This window comes from Phaseolus vulgaris, chromosome 2 (assembly GCF_051622355.1).
Source record: "Phaseolus vulgaris cultivar YP4 chromosome 2, ASM5162235v1, whole genome shotgun sequence".
NCBI lineage: Eukaryota > Viridiplantae > Streptophyta > Magnoliopsida > Fabales > Fabaceae > Phaseolus > Phaseolus vulgaris.
This window is the reverse complement of record NC_143499.1, coordinates 29,330,142-29,357,366: the sequence shown is the minus strand read 5'-3', so window position 1 is coordinate 29,357,366 and position 27,225 is coordinate 29,330,142. Positions and strand designations below refer to the sequence as shown.

Below are 27,225 nucleotides of genomic sequence, written 5' to 3'. Positions count from 1 at the left end.
GTTTAGTGATTTCTGCACCTAATCACACACCCAAGTTTGTATCTGCCATTCTCGCACGAGCGTTCGCATCCTCGCACCTTGGTTGGCATTTCTTCGGCAGTGTAGTGTTGAATGGAAGAACCCCTTGAACAAAGACGAAGTCAGGAGCGCGAAGGTCGTCCATTGTTGCGTGAAGGTTTGAGGGCATCATCTGCATTAATGCACCCTACAAGCTTTTTCAAAATAAACATGACAAGGGTACAATTGGGTTTTAGAATGTTCGTCGAGTGCCAATCACAATTGATTGGGTGCAGGAAGAAATTGCCAGAACATTATTGAGAAGCCATTTAGGACTGTTTCTTCCTACACCTCCATATGTTCTTCTGCCACCTCCATACAATATATGGAAATATCTTTTTATCCTTCTTGTGTCACTCCCATATTCCGGATTACATAATTCAGAAGTTAATCTTTGATTCGGAAATAACTTATGGATTGTATAATTCAGAATATATTTTTTAAAAAATGGTATTCCGGATTATATAATCCAGAAGTATGAATTTGAGAGTGGCTTTCAAATTATGTAATTCAGATATGCATTTGAAAAAAGGTTTCCGGATTACATAATCTGAAAGTTAATCTCATATTAGAAAAGACTTCCAGATTATGTAATCCGAAAAATAATTATGCATATGAAAAAAGACTTTCAAATTATGTAATCCGAAATATTAGAGAAAAACATATTTGGAATACCAAAATTTATGGAAGTGAGATAATAACATATGGTGAAAGAAGAAGCAGTACCCATTTAGACATCAACCTGTCTCTTGCATCTAAAGCTCATAAAGTGTAGGAAAAAGAAAATTAAAGTTAAGAAAGTAAGATATCACTATTACCCATAGAAGTAGACAACGCAAACGCAAATACTTCCTGCACCCCATCAACAAGGCAAAGGCCATTACTTCCTACACCCCCATCAATTTCAACCTACACCCAATTTTTATATGAAATAAAAAAATATCATTAAATGGGGTTATGGATTAAAAATACTTTTTCAAAATCCCTTTTCTAAAACACGAATCTGGATTTGGATTCCCAAAATAATTTTTTAAATTCTGAATATTTTTTCTTAAATACTTTTCAGATTTTTTATTTTGGAATTCTTTTTTCTAGAACATATTTTTTCTACATTTCAGAATTGTTTTTAGATAATGTAATTTTGATTTTTGAATTTTATATCAAAACTTACACAATAATCTACTTTGTTTTATCATAATATATTTTTGAATTTCAAATTTTTAATTCTGGAATGAAAAACAATTTTGAAAATTTAAAAAGAAATCAGTTCAGGTCAGAGTTGGTAAGTTGCAGGAAGAATTTGACAAAAGATAAATGTTAGGTTGAAGTGCAAATTAGTTTGGTAAATTGTCTCAGACGATGAGTAGACGGAGAAATTTTTAGGGTCAGTTTCTATTAGGTTTGAGAAATGGGATGATTTGAGGAGTGAATTTGAAGTGATTTGAGTAGAAAATGTGAGGAAAGTTAGGTTGTTTGGATTAAGGTATATTGAAAATGAATTTGTGGAAAAAGTTTATTAAAGTTGGTGAATGATATGATGTAAACGAGGAAATTTTAAATTTTTTAAAATATTATAATGTAAATTTATCTTAATCTTTAAAAATGAAAAATAATTTTTAGTAATTAAAATTTTGTATTTTTATTTTTATTAATTATAAATAATTTTATTATTATTAATTATTAGTATTTATTTTTATTAATAATATTATTAAATATTTTTATTGCTTAAATTTATTTAATATTTTTATTTTTATCATAGATATATATAAAAAATATTTTTATAAATAAAACATAAAAAATTAATGTTAACATTATTATATAAAAAAATTATTTTAAATATTATTAGATTTATATTATATTTATTTTTATTATTATTGTTTGTAATTTTTTTTATTTTAAATTTTATTTCAATTACTATTACTATTTATAATTTTATTACTTTTTTTATATATTATTAATATTTTAAATTTTACGTATATTATTATTATTTTATAATTTTTATATTTATATTATTAATTTATTTTCTTTTATTATTATTTATAAATACTTAAATATATTAATTTATTATTATTATTATATTATATTACCTAACTTTTTTCGGAATTCACTCCTTTTTTTTTTCGCATTGTTGCATCCATTTTCTTCTTCTCTTACAAATCAGCGTCTTTCTTTTTTCACAATTGAATTAAAACAAACGTAACTTTTTTTTACAAATAATTACCTTTTTAGTATTCACACAGATTCAAACAGAGCTTAACGTGAGAGATCAACAATTATGCTTTGAATTAGGAAGTGAAAATAATAAGGGAATTTGAGAAGATTTGAATAGAAAATATAAAGTAATTTAAGGGTTTTGGATTAAGATAAATAGAGTGGAAAGTGTATGAAAAATTTAAAAAAGTTTATGAGTTATGTGATGTGTGATTAAAATTGTATTTTTTTAATTGATAAAAATGTAATTTTACACATTTGTCCTTATATTTAAAAATTGATAAAAAATTAATTTGATTGATTATTTGTGACTGTATGACATGACTGTTATGATACATAGAATAATAGGTGAAGGGTAATATTTTAAAAACTAAACCTTTCTCACCAAATCTTCACAATATAGTAGAGAGTTCTTTTCTACTTTCTTTGTCTTTCCCCTCTCTCTAATAATCACAAACACCTAGATGCAAACAAGAAATTTTCTTACTTTTTAATCTGGATAAAGAGTAATCACTCGGATCAAAAGAGTAGAAAAACACTAACAACTATAAAAATTTAATTATAAAAAAATTCAAGTGATTTTTTTTTTAATAGATGTGACTTAAAAAGTAATTTAAACGAGGAAAAACTAAAATATTATAATTATATATATTAAACAAGGAAAAACTATTTACACATAAATAATGAGATCACTATCATCATCATAATATATATGAAAGTATATTTTTTTTAAGTAGATTTTCTTTTTCTCATATGCCACACACGTTTTCCTTGACTAATTTTGACGGAAGTCGCGTTTGAATATACTCACTTCAACAAAACACTAAAATCATACTTTAACATGATAACTTCAGCACTATTGAATTTTGTATATTGTTGACCATGTTGAGGATTTTGGGGTTGAGAAAGCTCACAACACTTTACGCTATTTGTTTTTCATAGTTGAAATTTTTTAGTGTAAAGAAAAAGAGTTTTTTTAAAAATAAGAAAGTGCCCACTTATATAAATATACAATTATTTTATTATATGAAAATATATTATAGTAAATTGTAATGAAATTCAAAGGTGGTGGTTTAAATGATTTGGTGCTAAAAGTGTTGGTAGATGATTGGAACTACAACTTTCAATTGAATAGGTGAATTGTTTAAAGAATAAAGTTGTGATGGCTTAAATTAGTGGAGTAAATTGTAGCTGTGATACCTTAGTTGAGTGAAGTTCATCATAGCAAGTATGATTTCAGTTCAACAAAGCAAAAAATAACATGAAAGTTGTCTTTGAGAAACTCAACTTTCATTGTAAAAATAAAATAATAAAAGTTGTATTTGTTTTACATGATTTTACTTTTCTTAGGGTCCCTTTGTTTTTAGCGGATAGAAAGGTGAAGTTATACTGTTAAAAAATGTGAAAATCAAAACAATATAATATATTAAAATACAGAAATCGAAAAAGATTTTACTTCTAAACTTTCTTCGTACTATACTTATTTAATTAATTAATTGTAAATTATGTTTTTATTCTTTTTTATTTTAAACACAAATTATTTTTATTTAAGTAGAATTTTAATTTAAATATAAAAAAAAATAATTAAAATTATAAAAAATAATTATTATAAAATAACATAATTAATTATATTATATATATAATAAATTATAAATATAAATAATAATAAATATATTTTTAAGAATAAAGAAATAAATTTATATAATAATTATTAATTACAAAAAAATAAAGATAAAAATATAATTTTATTTAATATAAAAATGAGTTTTTATTAAATATTTATAATTATAAATATTTAAATAATATTTTAATTAAAAATAACTATAAATTATAAATAAATAAATAAAATTAATTTTTTAACAATTTTTAAATGTAAGAGCAAATATGTAAACTTACATTTTTATCCATTAGAAGAAATACAATTTCAATCACACCCATCACATAAACTTTCATAAACTTTTCTCACACTTTCCACTCTATTTACCTTAATTCAAACATTCTAACTTTCTTTACACTTTCTCTTCAAATCATCTCAAATTCACTTTCTCATTTTCTCTCTTTAATCCAAACAAAGCAAAGCATTAGTGTAACTTTCTTGCACCCAAGTTTATAAAATTTTAAAAAAATTAATTTAATCAAAATTATGACTATTTACTCAACTTTAGAATAGATAATTTAGAATACACGACTTTTTCATATATAAACTGAAGTGGTGTTTAGTGTTCTATAAATTCGATTTTTATTTTAAATTTGTGCTTCCCAAACACAACTTACTCATTTTAAAAAAAAACTTCAAATCATTCTGTTAACTTTGAAATAAAATCAAAACAGAATAATAAAAAAATAGGAAAGTCGAATCTCCCCAAACTTCAGTTCCATTCTTTGGTATTTTTTTTAACACATTTTCCGCCCAAACTTCTGAATCATTCTTTTATATTTTTTCTTAATTTTATTTTAAAGTTTATGGGTTTAAAATTAATTATTAGCTAAAAGAATGTGTATTATATTTTGAAATTATAATATATTTAATAATAAAATTATTATTTTTCATTTTATTTAGATGATATTTTTAAATTTTTAAATTTTTGAATAATGTTTCATATTTTTTAATTTCTATATTAATTACTATTAGAGTTAAGTTTTTTGTTAAAAAAATTACAAAAATAAGTATAGTTCAGCATAGAAATAATTATATTAATTAGTTTATTTGTTAAATTTATTAATTTCAAACTTTATTGTGTTAAATTATACATTAATTTATTGATTTAAAATAATTTAAAGATGAAACAGATCAATTAATTTTAGTGCGGAGAATAACTAATGTTATATTAATTTATATTAATTATCTTCTCAAAAAGTTATATAGTAGAGACACAAACATATTCTAAAATTTAAGAAATAAATCTATATATTATATAATTATGAATTATATAAATTAATAATAAAAATTTATGTGTATAAATATGTTTCAGTTTTTTTTTTCTTTATTTTTATTATCATAATAAAATTTATACAATAAATTTAAGTTTTTAAAAAATTAATATATATTTTAAATTATATTAAAATATTTTTTGCGTTAAACACTTTATCCATACTAGCGGGCACACAGGCGCTCTCGTGTCTATGTATTCGCATTTTTTATATGTTCATTTATATTGTATTTATATTTAATATTAAAATTAAAATAAGAAAAATGTTATTTTTCACACATTTATATTAACAATATAAATTTATAATACATTATGAATAAAAAAATGACATTATCATCATCATTATGTAAAATCATTATACCTTGATGTCAATTGGCTTAACCAAGGCGAATGATTGATCATCCTTATAATTGTTCTCGTCTTTACATATTTTGTTCCCTATGAAAGAATGTCAATTATGAATAAATTGTAAAATACACACACAAATATATGCAATATACATATATTGATAATTACCTGTTTGTGTAGATAAATGTGTGAATGCCCTGTTTTGTTATCTTCATTCAACTGGAAGGGCTTCTTATATATTATGTTACCTTTTGATATATATATATATATATATATATATATATATATATATATATATATATATATATATAAGAAATAGTGTAAGTAGAATAATAACCTATACTTATCTTTATGTGTCACACATAAATAAAACGAACAATACCTGATTTTGTGATAACAAAATATCTTTATAAACAACATTTTTTGTAAAATTTCCATCTTCTCCCTCAAGGTGTCCTTCTTTAATAAGAATTTTTGTTGAAGCTTGAGAAACACCTCTTGATAGTGCAACATATAATTGACCATGACTAAAAACGTGTCGTGGAAGGTAAATTCCAACATTAGGTATAGTTTGCCCCTGTGATTTATTTATAGTAATGGCAAAACTTAATTTCACAGGAAATTGTTTCCTAATAAGCACAAATGGGAGACCTGCACTTTTTGTTGTTTTATGTTTAATTCTTGGTAAGAAAGATCTTTTTCCAGCATGTTGACCTGTCAAGATTTCAACATCCAACATGTTCATGTAGAACCCACGACACAATAATCTCGTCCCATTACATAACCCAGATTTAGGGTCTATGTTTCGCAACAACATTAATGGTGCACCTTTTTTAAGCTTTAAAATATGAGGTGGCAAGCCACCTGGAGCAATGGAGTGCAAGTACTCTTGTTGGTATAGACTATGTGTGTCTCCTTCAACTTCATCAAATGACAATAGATTATGTTGTTCTCTTGGAAAATGATCGATAATCATGTTATTAAGTATTTCAACATCTTCATTTTTTGGAGTCAATATGGCTCTCTGAACCATATAAGATGCATCCCATGTATGAAATTGCAATTGGGGAAATGTTTCTTGTATAAGTTTTTGTATTGAACTTTCTCCTTCCCATGGTATTGCTAGTTCATGGGGTATTTTCACCATATCATCAAGAATTGTAGGTTCAATCCCATCTCCAATGCGCATAAGGTATTCTACAAAATTGTGATCTTGCAATGATTGCATGTTTTGTTGTAAATGCAATACCTTTGTGTTACTCCATAAAGGAGACTTAACAATACATGCAGAAATCATTTGTGCCTTTGTACCCTTTTGAACAATTGGTAGTACCTGGCGAAAATCTCCTCCTAATATCATCACTTTCCCCCCAAATGGAGCATCACAATCTAGAATGTCCTTTAATGATCTATCTAATGCCTCTAAAGCATATCTATTAGTCATTGGTGCTTCATCCCAAATAATTGTGGTTGTTTCTCTTAGTAGCTTTGCAAGATCAGATTGTTTGCTTATTGAACAAAAGGAACCAACTTCTACATTAATAGGTATCTTAAATCGAGAATGTGCAGTTCGACCACCAGGTAATAATGTTGCAGCTATACCAGAGGAGGCTGTAGCTAAAATAATTTTTCCTTTACTTTTATAATATGCAATTAATGTACGGTAAATGAATGTTTTACCGGTTCCTCCTGGTCCATCCACAAAAAATACTTGACTTTGCTTACGATGAATTACATCTAAAATGGTATTGAAAGCGATCAACTGATCAGTATTCAATCTCTGTACATTGTCAACATCTTCATTAGGTATTTGTATTGATAACTCTTCTTGTATAATTCTTGGTACTGAAGTATTTTCAAATGCATCCAATGTTAATGTTGGTAAATCAAAATCATTGATTGTTTTACCATGTTGAATAAGAAGTTCATTCAAATCCCTTAATAGCATATTAAGGTTGATGCCCATAGAAGTGCTTCTTAAAGTATAATCCTCTGCCATAAAGATATAAAACTCATTCCAGAGACTTCGAACATCAGTTGGTTCACAAAAAATTAATATGGTCACAAACAACCTCCTTAAAGCATAAGGCATTTGTAAACTTGATGCTTCGACTAAGCATTCACGAATGCTATTATCGCTTTCTAAAAATCCCCATTTTTCAGCTACTTTTTTAAATGTGGGGCAATATGTTTGATTCGGTGATAATAGGTATTCCCAACTGGTTGGCCCTCTTATATGGGATAACAAAATACGCAAGAAGAATTTTTCTCCTTCTGAAGGAGATACAGTATAAATTCGACCAATAACTTTTTTCCTTGACCTTCTTGGGTACCATTCCTTTTGTCTGTTATGCCAACAATAATGTTGTGGAATTTCTCTATACAAATAACTTCTAGAATGTGGATCTCGACAATTTAGTGCAAAGAATTGCATGAGCATGGTTTTGGAGACATTGTCATCATTTAATACATCACTTATGTTCTGATGCTTATAGAAGCGCACCTGATGACGATTTGGTAAATGAATTTGTAATCTTTCTACACTTGGATTCATTCTATAAAGTGTAAATCTAAATATTTTCCATAAAGCCTCCGGAGTGCAAATCCATCTAGCATCAACATATTGTTGGACTTCATCTACAATTGATCCTCTACGAACCTCCATTGCTACTCGATCTGGACCTTTGTACACATACTTGTATAAATATTTAATACTTTTAATGCTACTGCACACCTCAACATTTATATGACAATCATATTTTAGCAACAACCAAGGGTTATAAGGAACCACCCATCTATTGTCAACAGTCACATTTCTATTTATAGATATCGGTGCATTGAAACGTCTTTTGTATTGTGGATATGAATCAGTACCTTGACGTGTTTCTTCCAAGAACTCTTTAGGATATTTTTTCTTGCATTGATTGTGCTTCATACATGGTGATCTCGGATTAAGAGTTCCGCGAGGCCCATGTATCATGTGTTTTAGTACAGCTTCGTGCAACTGTGGTTCTTCTTCACTTTTTGGTATCTCTGCTATAACAATGCTATCATAATCTTTTGGATCACGTAATTTATCATTATCGTGTAAGATAAGTAACATATGCACATGGGGTAGTCCACGTTTTTGGAATTCAATCACATACATGTAACTTTTAACTTTTCCAAGAACTCCTTTATCGATCACATCTTCCTTCAATTGTTCAAATTTTGCACGAAATATTCTTGTGAGCAAGTCTGGACGATCTTGTGGAGTTTGAAAATTTTTAAGTTCTGATGAAATTTCACTCCAAGAAGGATTGCATGTCATTGTAAGGAAAATATCAGGTTTACCATCATGAGCAACAATTGCCATGCCATCTTCATATCGTTGGGTCAAGTCTCGACGACTACCAATAAATGATGATGGTAATATTGTCCTTTGTCCAACATTTCCTTGAATAAAAAAACACTATGAATTTTGATATATTTATATGTAATAGATGTAGTATGTTACAAATAATATGTACCTGTGAGAGTTTGTCCTTCGTGCAAAGCATCTTGCAAACCTTGATACACTTCAGCACGAATATTACTTTGATGATTTCGAATCCATCGTAACCTTCCTGCTTCAATCTTGACATAGTTGTCTACAACATATTGTTGTAAAAGTCGTCCCGCTTGTAATATTGTAGATTGATCATTGGGTCGAATCTACATTGAAGTAATCATGTATGTGTATTAATTTTATGACACAACATTGATAAGTAAATTGTTGGTAATGATATATATAATTGTGTTGGAAGTTACCTGAACCATGTAGCTATAATATTCTCGGCATGAGATACTTTGGCCATTAAGATTTTTTGTGTTGAAATCCCAACCATATGTTCCAAAAGGAAATAATAGTGGATATTGTAAAGGGTCATAATATCCCACAGTTTCTTGAATGTTTATTAAGTTCCCATCATGACTTACAACTTTAATGTCTTGTCCACGTGCCATTGATTCTGTGTCCCCAGTAACAATAATTGCTGCCACTTGAGATGCAGTTGGAAGATTATATTGTGGTTGATTGGCAGGACACTCTTTAATGAGTAAAGTACATTCATGAATATTTTGTTATTGAGCAAGTTGTCTAAATACATGCACAAATGGATTGCACTGATGTAGTATTTGTTGCAACTTATTAACAATGGTTTGATGAAGATGAGGAGTTTCCAACATCCTATTTTGTAATTCATGTGCAGTGTCATAAATGTACAATTGCAAAAAACGTGGCCTAGAACCCTCATTTGGAAAAAACCCTCCAATCCTGTGATACATTGCACCTTGAGCACGAAAACTATATATACCACGACCAGTTGCAACTATATTTTCATCCATGTGAACACCAAGTGAAGTGAATGAAAGCACATGATTGTAACTTCTAATATGTTGTCTAAAATGTCTACTTTCAGAAGAACAACCGGAAAATATTTGAATCAACTCATCCGGAGCAGTAACATGTGGAAGTATGACTTTTCCACCCGAACAACACATATCACGTGATTCATGGTAAAATAATCGTGCATGACAATGTGCACATGTAGTCGGAGTAGACAATTGAAACATTACCATCGCCATAGTATTTCTAAAATTTCAAGCTGAGTTATGCGTCCGTCGAAATCTATATTGCATTCCTACATGTATAATAATTTGTCAATAAAGTTAAGTATTTCATTGAACGTCCATCATGTAAATATTGGGATAAAAGTATACTAACCATGTTCAATGTGAATGACATTTGTATTACTTGGTCCTGCTTCATTATCATTTGATCCTTGAAAGTTATGTGGTGTAAAAGTATAAGCTGTCAAGTTAAATAAATGAATGTGCACATGTAGTCAGAGTAGACAATTGAAACATTATCATCACAATAGTATTTCTAAATTTTCGAGCACAGTTATGCGTTCATCGAAATCTATGTTGCATTTTTACATGTATGATAATTTATCAAAAAGTAAAGTATTTCATTGAACTTTTATCACATATATATTGCGATAAAAGTATACTAACCATGTTCAATGTCAATGACATTTGTGTTACTTGGTCCCGCTTCATTATCATTTGATCCTTGAAAGTTATGTAGGGTAAAAGTATAACATGTCAAGCTAAATAAATGAATAAAATTATATAGAAAAAATTAAAGCAATAATATGTGTTACCTGCATTATTTAATGACTGAGCCAAATGTCGAATAGATGACAATGTCCTTCCTGAAACCAGAAATTGTAATGTGGATAATATTGTTTCTTCTTTCTCTATAAGTTTTTCTTCGTATAGATATTCAATTTGTCCTTTAAAAGATTTTTTTGGAAATTGACATCTTATGCATAAAAGTGTATTAACCAGGTTCCGTAACATATGTGTTACTTGGTGTTGTTTCGTTATCGTTAGATCCTTCAAATATCAAGTTAAATGAATGAGTGAATAAAACTACATACATAATCAAGTTATATAATATTTTTGTTACCTGCGTTATTTATTGATCGAGCCAAATGTCGAATAGATGTCAATCTCCTTCCTGAAACAATATTTGACATATGAATAATATTGTTTCTCGTTTCTCTATATTAGTTTTTCTTTCGTATAGGCATTTTGTTTTTTAAAATATTTTTTGAACATTGACATCTTATGCATAAAAGTGTACTAACCAGGTTGAGTAACATGTGTGTTACTTGGTGCTGCTTCGTTATCGTTAGATCCTTCAAATATGAAGTTAAATGAATGAATGAATAAAATTATATATTAAGAAAATTATTTCAAAATAATATATGTTTTGTTATGTAATATTTTTGTTACCTGCATTATTTATTGATCGAGCCAAATGTCGAATAGAGGTCAATCTCCTTCCTGAAACAATATTTGTCATATGAATAGTATTGTTTCTCCTTTCTCTATATTAGTTTTTCTTCGTATAAACATTTGTTTATTAAAATACTTTTTGAACATTGACATCTTATGCAAAAAAGTGTACTAACCAGGTTGAGTAACATGTGTGTTACTTGGTGCTGCTTCGTTATCGTTAGATCCTTCAAATATCAAGTTAAATGAATCAATGAATAAAATTATATATAAAAAAATTATTACAAAATAATATTTGCTTTGTTAGGTAATATTTTTGTTACTTGCATTATTTATTGATCGAGCCAAATGTCGAATAAATGTCAATCTCCTTCCTAAAACAATATTGGGATATGAATAATATTGTTTGTCATTTCTCTATAAGTTTTTCTTTGTATAGATATTCCATTTGTCTTTTAAAATATATTTTTAAAAAATTGACATCTTATGCATAAAAATGTTCTAACCAGGTTCAATAACATGTGTGTTACTTGGTGTTGCCTCGTTATTGTTTGATCCTTCAAATGTCAAGTTAATTGAAGGAATAAATAAAACTATATAAATAAAATTTAAAAATAATAATTTTGAAAAGTTAAATGTTTATATAACATCTTTGTTACCTGCATTATTGATTGATCGAGCCAAATGTCGAATTGATTTCAATCTCCTTTCTCTATAACTTCTGCTTTGTGTAGATAGTTCATTTGTCCTTTGTTCCATGGTCATTCTTCGTCTTATGTTTGCAATATTTAGCTTCAAGTTTGGTTTTGTCGTTCTACTCTTCATCTTTTGTATTTATATTTTCGATTTTGTAGTGTAATGTATTAAAATGTAGAAAACTAATAAACATTAGAAAAATTATTTAAAAAATTCTAAAATATAAATCAAAACTAAAAGCAAAACAAATTATAAAAACATTGTTGCAAATCAAGAATCAGTAATGCAATGCAAACATACTTACAGCAAGAAAAAAAAAATAGTATGTGACAGAAAATAAATAGCTAAATTAAAAATATTTTCAGAAAATGTTTTACAAAATGTGAAAATAAATATATAAAATATGATAATATTTAAAAAACACTTTGATCTATATATTCAATATTGTTTATATAAATGAAAAAATATAATTAGAAAATATCTTCATATAATAATTCGCAAAATGTAAAAATAAATATATTAAATATAGATAATATTTTAAAAAACATTTTCATCAATATATTATTTAAAAAAGTAGCGTAAAAAATATATCTTTAGAAAATATTTTTCAAAATGTAAAATAAATGTATAAAAAGCACTTATATTTTGCATTTGGTTATGTAATGTATTAAAATGTAAAAAAATACTTTTTGAAAAATAATAAAATAATTAAAATGTAAAAAAATAATAATAAACATTAGAATAATTATTTAAAAAATTCTAAAATATAAATCAATACTAAAAACACAACAAATTATAAAAACACTGTTGCAATGCAAACATACATATAGCAAGAAAAAAAAAAGTATATGAAAGAAAATAGATAGCTAAATTTAAAATATTTTTAGAAAATATTTTACGAAATGTGAAAATAAATACATAAGATATGATAATATTTAAAAAATATTTTTATGTATATATTATTTAATATTATTTATTTAGATGGGAAAAATAGATAGCGTAAATAAAAAATATATTCAGAATATATTTTTTAAAATGTGAAAATAAATATATAAAATATGAAATTATTTAAAAAAAAATAATCCATATATTATTTAATAGTATTTATTCAAATTTTATCTTTATAATATATATGTTTTATTTTATTATTTTAAAAATATATGAGAGGAGATATTTATTATTTTGTAACTTCTTTATTTTTAAAAACTAAATTTTAAATTTTAAATATTAAATATTATATTTTAAATTACCTATATATAAGGGATCTCCTCTTAACTATCATTTAAAATTTAAAATTGTGAATTGTGAATTTTGAATATTTAATTTTTAATTTTTTTAAAAACTAAATTTTGAATTTTAAATATTAAATATTTAAAAACCACTTTGATCTATATATTAAATATTGTTTATATAAATGAAAAAATATAATTAAAAAATATCTTCATATAATAATTCGCAAAATGTAAAAATAAATATATGAAATATGAAATTATTTAAAAAAATATGTTAAATTTTAAATTTTATATTTTAAATTACCTATATAGGAGATCTCCTCTTAACTACCATTTAAAATTTAAAATTTAAAATTTTGAATTTTGAATTTTTAATATTTAATTTTTAATTTTTTTTAAAACTAAATTTTTAATTTTAAATATTATATTTTAAATATTATATTTTAAATTATCGGGATCTCCTTTTAAATATCATTTAAAATTTAAAATTTTAATTTTAATGTTTTAATATTAAATAGTAAATTTTAAATTTTAAATTACCTATATAGGAGATCTCCTCTTAACTATCATTTAAAATTTAAAATTTAAAATTGTGAATTTTGAATATTTAATTTTTATTTTTCTAAAAAACTAAATTTTGAATTTTAAATATTAAATATTTAAAAAACACTTTGATCTATATATTAAATATTGTTTATATAAAAAGAAAAATATAATTAAAAAATATCTTAATATAATAATTCGCAAAATGTAAAAATAAATATATAAAATATGAAATTATTTAAAAAAAAATTTAAATTTTATATTTTAAATTACCTATATTGGAGATCTCCTCTTAACTACCATTTAAAATTTAAAATTTAAAATTTAAAATTTTGAATATTTAATTTTGAATTTTTTTAAAAACTAAATTTTGAATTTTAAATATTATATTTTGAATTTTAATTTTAATGTTTTAATATTTAAGTTGTTATATTAAATATTAAATTTTAAATTATCTATATGTAGGGATCTACTTTTAACTACCATTTTAAATTTAAAATAGTGAATTTTGAATTTTAAATATTAAATTTTAAATTTTAAATTACCTAGGGGATCTCCTCTTAACTACCATTTTAAATTTTAAATTTTGAATTTTGAATTTTGAATTTTGAATATTTAATTTTGAATTTTTTAAAAAACTAAACCCCTAAGAAAACCATAATCCCTGTATGTGTTCTCATACAGTAACCCTCTCATTGGTTCAGTTTTGTAATTGTTCTACTTCTTTGTGTGAGCACAATAATTATAATATTGTCATCATATAATGCCAAAGTAAAATCAGAATATATACTTTATAGTTGAAAAACAACACTTACATATTGATTTCGTGGTTCTGGAACGGAAGTGGTGGTTCTGGAACTTGCGACTTCTGGTAATTTGAATTTGAAAACAGAAAGTTTGATGGGATAAAAGTGAAGATGATCGGGAGAAAAAGATGATAGAAAGTTTGATGGGATATAAGTGAAGATGAACAAGAGAAAAATATGATAAAAAGTTTAATGAAAAGGAGAAAAAGATGATAGAAAGTTTAATGAAAAGGAGAAAAAGATGAACTGTAAAAAAAGATGCAATTGTAGAATGTTTAAACTCTTTAAGATATAAAATTTAAACTTTTCACAAAATGACAAATAAAATAATAAGATAGAAAGATAGAGATAAAATAAAAAAAAAATAAGATGGTAGTTAAGAGGAAAATCCCCTTTATATATAAATATAGATTAAGAATTCATCAATATTATTATGAGTTCGAGACGTCTCATATTAGTCTGATATATCATAACTAAACTAAGGTATACAACTCAACTCAAGGGAGTTCTCAAACTATAATTTTTCTTCTTTTAGTTTAAGATAGCTTGGTTAGCAAGAACTGGTTTTCATTACTACGCCTCCTTCCCAATCAAGCAACAACGTCACCAGATACGTTAACCATACGTCACCAAATACGTCAATATAACACCCTTCGTCATCCATTCACCTATAAATATCTCTTTCTCCTTAACAGAGACACGCACACTTCCACATTCTCTTCCTTAAATACTCTATTTCTTTTCTCATCCAAATATTGTAACAGATTGAAATGGCATCACAAGCTGCTGAAGTTGAGCATCCAAGGAAAGCATTTGGATGGGCAGCTAGGGACCCTTCTGGTCTTCTCTCACCTTTCAATTTCTCCAGAAGGTTCCCTAATCTCTTCACTCAACACATACTCTCTTATTGCAAACAAATGTTAGAACAAACTTAAGAACTAACAGATTCAGTTTTTGCTCTGCAATTTTTTTTCAGGGAAACTGCTGAAAAGGACGTGGCATTCAAAGTGTTGTATTGTGGGATATGTCACTCTGACCTCCACATGGCAAAGAACGAATGGGGCTTTTCAACCTATCCACTAGTGCCAGGGTATATATACATACATATATATACTTTAAAAGTGCTAACTCCAATGCTCCAAGACTCTATAAGGCTTTTTTGTTTATTAAACATTGAACTATACTGTATCAAGTAACATATTCAGTTTGGTTCTAATAATAATAATGTAATAAATGGTGCAGGCATGAGGTGGTTGGTGTAGTGACACAGGTGGGAAGCAAAGTAGAAAAGTTCAAAGTTGGGGACAAGGTGGGTGTGGGATGCTTGGTTGATTCCTGCCGCACCTGCCAAAGCTGTTCAGAAGACCTTGAGAATTATTGTCCACAATATACTCTCACATATGGTGCCAAGTATAAAGATGGTACCATCACATATGGAGGTTACTCCGATTCAATGGTTGTAGATGAGCACTTTGTGGTTCGAATTCCAGATGGCTTACCACTTGATGCTGCTGCACCTCTCCTTTGTGCTGGCATCACAGTTTATAGCCCTCTCAGATATTTTGCACTAGACAAGCCTGGTCTGCATGTGGGTGTGGTTGGTCTCGGTGGACTAGGCCATATGGCTGTAAAATTTGCCAAAGCTTTTGGGGCAAAGGTCACAGTAATAAGTACATCGCCACACAAAAAGGAGGAAGCAATACAACATCTTGGAGCCGACTCTTTTCTGATAAGCCGTGACCATGATGAGATGCAGGTACACACACGTGTATCTGTGTGAATTTGGATAATGGAAATGCACATTCTCTGAGTTAGCTAATGTTGATTATTTTGTAGGGTGCCAATGGTACTTTGGATGGTATTATCGACACAGTTTCTGCCTTTCATCCTTTGTTACCTCTCATTGGTTTGCTCAAGTCTCATGGAAAGCTTGTAATGGTGGGTGCACCGGAGAAGCCTCTGGAGCTGCCAGTTTTTCCCTTACTCTCTGGTAAGCAAGTGATTTAGGAGAAAGTGCAGATGGGTATGCACATATTTAAATCAGCATTTTGATATTAATAAGTTGTTCGTTTCAATTATGTTGACAGGGAGAAAGATAGTGGCAGGGAGTGGGATTGGAGGAATGAAGGAGACCCAAGAGATGATGGACTTTGCTGCGAAGCACAATGTAAAACCAGACATTGAGATCATTCCTATTGATTATGTCAACACTGCAATGGAGCGTCTACTCAAAGCAGATGTAAAATATAGATTTGTGATTGACATCGGAAACACACTAAAACCAAGTTCTTGAATCTTTTGCCATTCTAGTATATGTCAAAGATACTAAGTGACAAATGTGATAGTTTTCAGCCACTGTTGCCTTTTTTTTTAAATGTTTACTTATTTCAATATGTATTTTTGTAATATTGATTACAACAATAATGAAAAAATAAGAACTTCACACGCAGTGTGGCGAAAATACTGTTATATATCTTGATTAACATGATTTTGACCGTATATTTCTTTTATATGCAACAAATAATATAATAAATAAGGAGTTGTAATATAATATAATCCATATAAAAAAGCTTCAATATGGACATTACCTACTTTATAATCTCCTCCCAATGAACTATATATCCAAAGTTGTCCACCCGTCACCCTCGCAGATTACTAGAAATTAATATAAATTTTGGAATGTTTAACTATAATTATAGTAAAAATAATAAATCAGTTATAGTAAAAATCAAGAAATCAATAAATTTAACAAAGTCATAAATCAGTAAAAAAAATGTAATGTTTAAACATGATTATTTTTTTTAAATAATTTCTATTAGAAATTCTTATTTTTAATAGTATTTAATATATAAAATAAAGATATGGATTTTTTTTCAAAAATTTAAAAATGATCATTAAATAAAACACAAAACAATAATTTTATTATTAATTTTATGATAATTTTAAAATATTGTACAATTTTTTAATTATTAAATTTAAATACTCTAAAATAAAAAGAAGATGAAAAATACAAAAAAAATAAAGAAGTAAGTTGGAAAATGGAACTTCTCATGGATTGAAAAATAAAAAGAAGAATGTGGTAAGACTTTAGGGTCCCAAATGCTTTACCCGACGGATGTCCCAATGTAAGGTCCCAAATGCTTTTAGCCTCCTTTTCATTTTCGACAACTATTTTTTTGTGTTAACTAATCTTTGTTTCTTGTTTTGGAGTGTGCAGCACATATAGTCTTCTCTTCTCTTGAATTTGACAAAACTCAGAAGAGAAAATTAATCTACAATTATAAGATCTAACAAACTGTTGTACAAATATAAGATTAAATAATGAAAATCTGAACTATACCAAATATTATATATGAAAAAATTATCAAACAATTTCAAGTATCATCATATTGAGATGTTACATGTGATCCATTTGTAATTTAACACATCAATTTTATTTTTTGAAAAATTATGAAATTGGGTGATTTATTTCGAAAAGTCTCATTTATCCTCAAACTTATACTATTGTTATTTCTGTTTGTATGTATATTTTTTTAAAATGTTTTTATTTCAAATTGTATAGCGATTTCTAACACACAAAAATTTATATAAAAAAATATATAAAATAAATTATTTATATTATTATTCAAATTTTTATAAATATAATAATTTTATTTATAATTTATAATTTAAATATTAAATTAATTTTAAAATACATTGAATTATTTATTATTATTATATATAATATAATAAAATAATAATAATATTTAATAATATTATTAATAAAAATAAATATTAAAATTTAATAATAATAAATATATATAATTATTTATATAAATTAATGATAATAAATATAAATTAAATAAATTAATAATTATTATATAAATTTATTAAATATTATTATTAATAATTATTAATTTAATTTAATTTAATTTGTAACAAATATTTAATAATATTAATAATAATAATAATAATAAAATTATAATAATGTTATTATTAATTATAAAAAATAAATATATAAATTAATTATTTTTTAAATATAAGAATAAATTTGTAATTTTAATTTTTTATTAACTAAAAAATTAAAATTTTAATAACACTCATCACATTACTCACCATGAAAAAATTTCGTGTTCTAAAACTCATATTTTAAAAAACTCATATTTTAAAAAAAGATAATTATTCAACCGTACGAGAAATAATTTATAAAATTTAATTAAATCAAGTCTACACAAAATACTTTATATTTCATTATTTAAATATTTTTAAAGATAATAGTAAATTTTTAAACTTATACTTTACATTTTTAAAAATAATTTTAAATATCCTAACAACCTCACACAGTTTAATAAACTTTTTTCACACATTTATTCTAAAATACCTAAACCCAAATACATAAACTTTTCTCATACTTTCTTCTTAAATCCTCACAATTTTACTCCTAAATTCAAACACTGCTATGTTTGTTTCCATGCAATGAAAGGAGAGCATTTACTGTGCACGAAGAAAGCACGGTTACCGAAAGAATAAAATAGATAAAACACGAAAATCGAGAACACTTTTCACTCTCAAACTTTCTTCGTAACTAAGAACGGATTTGTAAGGAAAGATGAATATATATGTATAAATATAATTAGTTATTTGTAATTTACTTTATTACCCTTTTTATTTTAATCTCAAATTATAATAATGTTTATGTAAATTAAAATTAAAATTTAAACCTAAAAAATAAAAATAAAAATAGAAATTAATAATTATTAAAAAATAATATAATATTTTAATTAAAAAATAATTATAATTTTAAAAAAATAAAACAAATTAATTTTCAATAATTTTCAAATTCAAGGATAAATTTGTAAATTTACATATTTTTAATTAAAAAAAATACATTTCTAATCACATCCATCATATCACTCACAAACTTTCATAAACTTTCTCTACACTTTCCACTATATTTACCTTAATCCAAACAACCTCACTTTCTTCACACTTTCTCTTCAAATAATCTCAAATTCACTCCCTCAAATCCCCTCCCCAATTCAAAGATAGCCTAAATGACTTTAGGCCCCTATATGAACTCTTTACTATATGAACTCTTCAGGAGGATCTAACACTTTCACTCTTGAATTGAATGGAGGATCGAATGATGACCACTAACATCCATCATCATGTTCAAAAATCTTATCAAATTTTGACTTGAATAGTTGATCTAACAATCATGTTCAATGAATTCTCTGTATTATATATCATTAAAGTATAAGAAAATGCGTTTGGGAGGATGAAATGATGACTAAATATCAATCATGTTCAAAAATCTAATCAAAATTTTGACTTCACTAGTTGATCCGACAGTCATGTTCAATGAATTCTCTGCATTCTATATTATTATTATTAAAGTAGTTCTCAATTGAATTACTTTTCTGGGTGAATGTAAAAGTATAATTTTTGTACTAAGAAATGCATTCTGAAGTAAGCAACATTGTCACCTGAGACGTGAAAGACGTCACCAAAGACGTCAATCTAACCCTCTACAATTCCCTTCCCACTTATAAATTCCTCTTTCTCTCAACTGCAGTCTTACCCAAAGACAAAGACACGCTTCCACATTCTCTTCCTTAAAAAGTCTATTTTGGTTTTCTTTTATCATCCAAATATTTTAACAGATTGAAATGGCAGAAACTGAGCATCCAAGGAAAGCATTCGGATGGGCAGCTAGGGACCCTTCTGGCCTTCTCACACCTTTCCATTTCTCCAGAAGGTTCATCCCTTTTCAATTATTTATTAGACCACCTTTCAAAACAACAAAATATGAACAACATTATGATGAAACGAGTTATCTGATCTTTCCAGATCCATACTACGTATTTATAATTGAAAACTACATATATATTATATATACTAAAAACACATTGATACTGACTAAAAAAATTGTTAAGAACAAAGTTTACTTGCACCCAATTAATTCAGTTTTGCTTTCTGAATGTTTATCAGAGAAACAGGTGAAAAAGATGTGGCATTCAAAGTGTTGTACTGTGGAATATGCCACTCGGACCTTCACTTTGCCAAGAACGAATGGGGCACTTCCACCTATCCATTAGTCCCAGGGTATACATCATACTTTAATACCAATTATTGTTTTAGTTCTATATCAGGGTGATACCTGTACGATAAAAGAAAAAACAGTTTTGGTTTTTCTATTTACTATCTAAGAACAGTAGAAATTCTTGATGTGAAGCAGAATGAACTACTTAGATGGTTCACTAGCCACCAGGCTACTCTTACGAACATTGAACTGTAGTATTAAAGGACAAATTTAATTTGATTCTAATTAGTGCTAAATATATTTCAGGCACGAGATAGCTGGTGTGGTGACAGAGGTGGGAAGTAAAGTGGTAAAGTTCAAAGTTGGAGACAAGGTGGGAGTAGGATGCATGGTTGATTCCTGTCACACCTGCCTAAACTGTGTTGACAATCTTGAGAATTATTGTCCACAATACACTCTCACATATAGTGCCAAATATAGAGATGGCACCATCACATATGGAGGCTTCTCTGACTCAATGGTTGTGGATGAACATTTTGTGATTCGCATTCCTGATGGCTTACCACTTGAAGCTGCTGCACCTCTCCTATGTGCAGGGATCACAGTGTTTAGCCCTCTCAGATATTTTGCACTTGATAAGCCTGGTCTAAATGTGGGTGTGGTTGGTCTCGGTGGACTTGGCCATATGGCTGTGAAGTTTGCCAAAGCTTTTGGGGCTAAGGTCACGGTAATAAGTACATCACCCAACAAAAAGAAAGAAGCAATGCAACATCTAGGAGCTGACTCCTTTATCATAAGCCGTGACCCAGATCAGATGCAGGTACATATTATTAGGCCATGCACTAATATGAACTGTACTAAAAAACACATGTCTCTCTCTCTCAATTAACTAGTGTTGATTACTTTTCAGGCTGCAAATGGTACTTTGGATGGTATTATTGATACGGTTTCTGCCGTTCATCCTCTCTTACCTCTCATTGGTTTGCTTAAGTCTCATGGAAAGCTTGTAGCTGTGGGTGCACCAGAGAAACCTTTGGAGCTTTCTATTATTTCACTAATTTTAGGTAAGCATATGAAAATTTATATATTATATTTCCCATGGATGCAGAGCACGAAAACATGTGATTCTACAAAAAGGATATGTTGTTTAGTGCAAACTTCAGATGCATGCATAAAAATTTAATACATCATTTTGATGCTAACAAGTATTTAAAACTATTGACAGGGAGAAAGATAGTGGCTGGGAGTAAGATAGGAGGGATGAAGGAGACCCAAGAGATAATGGACTTTGCTGTGTTACACAATGTAAAACCAGACATTGAGATCATTCCTATTGATTATGTCAACACTGCAATGGAGCGTCTCCTCAAAGCAGACGTAAAATATAGATTTGTGATTGATATCGGAAACACACTAAAACCAAGCTCTTGAATTTTCGCGAGTCACATTTCTGTGAAAATGTGACATAGCAGTTAGCTTACCATTTTTCAAGAAGTTTCCTATTTGTGTTTTGTACTTTTGTTCGAGCAGTTGCAACTTCACAGAAACATTAGCGTTGTTTTTGGTTTATTTGCCATGTTTCAGAATTGAAATGTCATTTTTATAGGCAAAATAATATAGAATTTGAAAGAGAATACAAGACGGAAAGGGTCGGAATGTGAACCACTTCAAATTGGTTCAACCCTTATATATAAAGATACCTATCCTTCAACATACAACATAAAAACTCCTACAAAAACCTCATACACCGTCCACCAACTCTAGACCCAAAACCGAACACGCAATCAAACCATCCTCATGCAAATGAAATGGTCAAGACACCAATCAGAATAAGAGAAGCGAGTAAAGCTTAGCTTGAAAGAAAGCCAAGACCAAACCTTTAATTGAATCACAACAAACAATTCCACATTATCGGCCACTCCCCTTTGAAAATAACGTTGTTCCTGTGCTTCCAAACCTCACTAACTACTGTAATCCAAATCGTTCCTCAGACTTCATTTACCGTGGCAGAAGCATTACTCATCCTAAATTGATGAAAATTTAGCAAAGGTTTGATGTGAAACACTAACGACACACCAAACTAAGCAAAACACTAACACCATACTTTCCAGACTATTCTACACTCAAAAAACAAGTGACGACAAGATTCCTCCTCCACCTCACAAAAACAACACAAGAGACTTTCAACCCTCGCTTTCCTAAATTGACCTTGGTGACAATTTTATTTTCCAGCATCCTCCAAGCAGAGACAAGCGACAATGGTGTGACTTTACACCTCCAAATTTTTTTATACATTGGTACAATCTCCTCCTCAACAAACCTCCTTATACAGTTATAAGTCGATTTAACCGTATACATTGAGCTCCCCATCCTTCCAAACCCACCCATCTTCCTATCCCAATACAGGACAACGCTCTCTTGAAAGGCTGATGACTTTTTACGGCAAATGCACCGCGTTTGTCAGCAGTAATAATTGTCCCTAAGGACGGATATCGATCCCACAAGGAACAATAAATTATCAAGTACAATATTCGCTAAGTATACCAACATAACAATAAAAAGAGTTTAGAAGTGATTGTGTTTGGCACTGATCAATAAGAAAACAAACAAAGAATTAGTTGCTTCAATTGGAAAAATAGGGATGAGGTTTCATCTCTCCCACTCTCATGTATTTTGATTAGCATGTTAATATTGAGTTTTTTTTTTATTGAAATTGATGCCCGTAGAAAATTCATTTATATCGATCTCTCGCATATAAAATCCTTAAGAATGTTTCCTAAATATCGATCCCTCGCATATTTATAAAAACAACTTAGAATCACACTCAGACGTTAATGGCAATTAACATTTCAAGTCTATCGCTAGCACTCAAATATGCTAAGTATTGATGCCAAATCCTAAAAATACCTCTCAGTCAGATTTAAGATTATCAATTTGTCACGGAAAGTTAAAAGTAAAACAACAATACCAATAATCAATCAAGAACTGAATATTAATATATAAGATATCACCTCAATACATAAGAGTTTGAGCAGAAAAACTCCCAATCCCAAAGGGTAGAATTAGCTACGCATACTTTTAGCACCTTCCATTCTCCCAATTGGGTTACAATTCACTCTATGGTGTTTTCCTCTCAATCTGTCACCCTAGGGTTGAGCCTTTACCCCTCTATTTATCCTAGTTTTCTAGGGTTAGGTTGTTTCCTGTGTCGCGCTAATGGGCTAAATGATAAAACATAAAAAAGACCCAATCTTTCTTTGCATCTTTTTCCATTTTGGGACCTTCCGACTTTATCTTTTTAGCTCAAATTATTCTCCTTTATTCCAAATCTTCAATCTTTCCTAGAAATCTGCAATTAACACCAAATTTGGAAATAAAATGCTCTTATTCAAATAAAGCTCATAAAAATGTAAAAAGGTATTAATTCATAAATTAGAGATTATTTTATATGTAAATTAGTAATAAATCCTCATAAGTGCCTATATTTTAATATGAAATATTACTGAAATTAGGCACTTATCAAAGGCCTGGACAAAAAGGTTATCCACAGACTTCTCCCAGTCGAAGAGACACCTTCTCCAAGTAATCTTCCAAACCCAAACACCATTACTCCAAACCCCAAGCTCTGACATCTTAGCGTCTTTGAGGGAGCTTAGGGAAAAGAGTCTCGGGTTAACACTCTTTAACGCCCCACAACCCGCCCAATTATCCTCCCAAAAAGAAATTCCCTCTCCATTTCTTATCTTCCACGAGAAAGCGTCTTCAAAATTTCTCCCTCAACCCTCCAACCTCCACACCTCCTTTCCACCAGAGAGAAAACCTACTAATATTTGAACCTTCTTGGAGACTTCTCCAGTCACCATACTTAGAAACCAAAACCTCCTTCCACAAACCTCCCTTATCCATCCCCAACCGCCTAATTCATTTCCCTAAGAAAGCCTTGTTGAACGCCTTTAAGTCTAAAATCTCGAGACCACCAACCTCGCGGGGTTCGCAAACCTTATTCCAAGAAGCCCATACAATCTTTCTCCCATAACTCCCCCACCCCTAAATAAAATTCCTTTGGATCTTCATAATCTCATTAGCCACCACATATGGCATATTGAATAATGACAAATAGAATAACGGAATAGAAGAGAGAATATACTTAATTAAACAAATCCTCCCTGTAAAAAAAAACCTACCTTTCCACCTGTTTAGTCTAACCTCTAGTCTATCAATCACCCCGCCCCAAAACCTTTCTCTCTTATGGCATCCGCCGACCAACATACCCAAGTACATGAATGGGGTTTCCATAACATTAAAATTTAGAATCGCCGCAAATTTCTGGACCGTTGACTGGTCAAGTCCCAACCCACCAATCCGACTCTTCAAAAAATTCACCTTCAGCCCCGAACAAAGCTCGAAACAAGTCAAAGCTGCCTTAATATTAAAAACGCTTTTAGTATTTGCTTCACAAAGGAACAGTGTATCATCTGCGTATTGTAACATGTTTACCTCCACTTTCTTCCTACCAATCTCCAAACTATCAATCAAATTATTCTCAACTGTCATCCTAGACACTCCTGCCCAGGAATAAAAAAGACGCCAACGGGTCCCCCTGACGAAGCCCCTGAAAACTCTTTAGTCTGACTACCATTCACAAGAACGATACTGAAGCAGACTCTAAACAACACCACACCGACTTAATCCACTTAGCGCAAAATCCAACCATGTCTAACATATACAATAAAAACTCCCAACTAACAGAGTCGTAAGCCTTTTCAAAATCCACCTTAAAAAAGACACACATCATATTCCTTCCCTTCATATATTCTAGAACTTCATTAGCCACTAGCGTAATATCCAATAGACCCCTTCCTTCAAGAAAAGTCAATTGTCTAACGTTGATGACTTTACTTATCACCTTTTTTCAAACGAATGGACAACAATTGGGAAAGAGAAAGTTATCCGTGCTTTTGGAATGAATTCCAATGATGCAATACGGCTAATTATATGAACTATCACACACCTAAAACCTATTTTTTTTATATGGACTCCGCAACCTATAAACAAATATCGCCATTTTTTGTGCGTTTGCTATGACTTTTCTCACGCTTTCTGATCCATCATTTAGGCTACTAAAGTATTAAAATGGAATTTGGTGGAACAAAAATAGGTCAATGAATCATCTCACTTGACACATAGCCCATAAAGATTTGATTGGAACAAGAAGTTATGAGTACTAATAAAATCAGTTAAGCCTATCCATCCTACAAATATGCTTTTCTTCTTTACATACGAGGACACTTCAAATATAGTCAACTCAGAGCACATAACACGAACCTTATTTTGCAAAAGTTGCTAATATATTAATACTCTCAACAATAAAAACACACACTTCCCATTTTAATAAATTAATATTTTATTATTTTCATTCTATTTTTTAATTTAAAAATATTATTATATTATTATAAACAGTGTTAAATATATGTTTTTTCCTATTCATTAGTATTAACAAAAAAATTCTTTGCAAAAAGATAGAGAATATTTCTATGTTGAAGTTATTACTATGTCTAGAAAAGTATCCAAGCATTCTCAAGTTGTATGGAGTTTTTGTGACATCCTGTTTTTATATAATTATATTAATTATTTTATTCTTAATTTTAAATAAAAGTTAAACTTTTAAAACTTTTATGATTAAATTCATATATATATATATATATATATCATATTCTGTCTTGATAAAGTTTGAATATTAAAATATAAATTAAAAAGTTTTTAAAAAAATATTATGACTAAAAAAATAAAATAATTAATTAATTAAGAAAAATATAATATTTAATTATTAAAAATAATTATCTAAAATAACCTTCTTATGGATAAGAAGGAATAAAACAAATAAATAAATAAATAAAATATAAAAGATAATACGGAAGCTTTATACTAAATAAAAGTTATCATTTCTTTTTAAAAATAATAAAATTAAATTAAATTTGATTTATAATAACAAAAGAGGGGGAAGGAAAGATAAAGTTACAAGAAAAAAAAAGAGTATAGAGATTTTAAATCTCCACACATAGAGTTTTCTAGTATATCTCTCCAGTTAAAGGTAAGGAAACTGAGTATAAGTTTTTTTTATATTATATTTAATAAATTTATTTGTATTTTATAAATCTTTATTATTTTTGTATTTTATTTTATTTATCTTTATTATGTTTAATATGTATTAGTTTTATTTTTTTTTTCAATTATACATGGGTTCTATTTATTTATTTATATATTTTTATCTCTAGTTACACCTTTTCTTACTTATTTAGTTTATTCTTCTCTAATTACGTATTGATCATAATTATTTATTTTATTTATTTGTAGTTAGTGTCCTATTTTTTTTTATTTATATTCTGTTATCCTTGCATTGATTCTATTTTTTAATTTAATTTATTTATCCGTCTTATTTATTTATTTATTTATCTCTAATTACACACTTTTTATATTTATTTATATTCAGTTATACATTTGTCATTTTTATTTATAATTATATTGTTTTTTATCAACAAAAAATTATATAAATA

The 27,225-nt window shown here is 28.0% G+C and overlaps 3 protein-coding genes across 3 annotated transcripts; 2 read left to right on the top strand and 1 right to left on the bottom strand.

Annotated features, from left to right (window-relative positions):
- Positions 1-849: 849 nt before the first annotated feature.
- On the bottom strand, positions 850-12,131 carry LOC137809334 (uncharacterized). The gene is made up of 12 exons (XM_090297934.1): positions 12,032-12,131; positions 11,549-11,599; positions 11,370-11,420; positions 11,222-11,272; positions 11,041-11,091; positions 10,733-10,783; positions 10,584-10,640; positions 10,291-10,377; positions 9,336-9,613; positions 9,056-9,239; positions 5,929-8,981; positions 850-966 (listed from the first exon to the last, which is right to left on the bottom strand). The coding sequence occupies exons 1-12, from the start codon at positions 12,129-12,131 to the stop codon at positions 850-852; spliced, it is 4,131 nt and encodes a 1,376-aa protein (XP_090154060.1).
- Positions 12,132-15,319: 3,188 nt separating this feature from the next.
- LOC137811293 (putative mannitol dehydrogenase) lies at positions 15,320-17,110 on the top strand. The gene is made up of 5 exons (XM_068612981.1): positions 15,320-15,520; positions 15,626-15,739; positions 15,892-16,405; positions 16,486-16,639; positions 16,737-17,110. Exons 1-5 carry the CDS (start codon positions 15,420-15,422, stop codon positions 16,940-16,942), a joined length of 1,089 nt encoding a protein of 362 aa, XP_068469082.1. The 5' UTR covers positions 15,320-15,419; the 3' UTR covers positions 16,943-17,110.
- Positions 17,111-20,207: 3,097 nt separating this feature from the next.
- Positions 20,208-22,240, top strand: LOC137811294 (putative mannitol dehydrogenase). The gene is made up of 5 exons (XM_068612982.1): positions 20,208-20,386; positions 20,620-20,733; positions 20,978-21,491; positions 21,582-21,735; positions 21,897-22,240. The coding sequence occupies exons 1-5, from the start codon at positions 20,298-20,300 to the stop codon at positions 22,100-22,102; spliced, it is 1,077 nt and encodes a 358-aa protein (XP_068469083.1). The 5' UTR covers positions 20,208-20,297; the 3' UTR covers positions 22,103-22,240.
- The last annotated feature ends 4,985 nt before the right edge of the window (positions 22,241-27,225 follow it).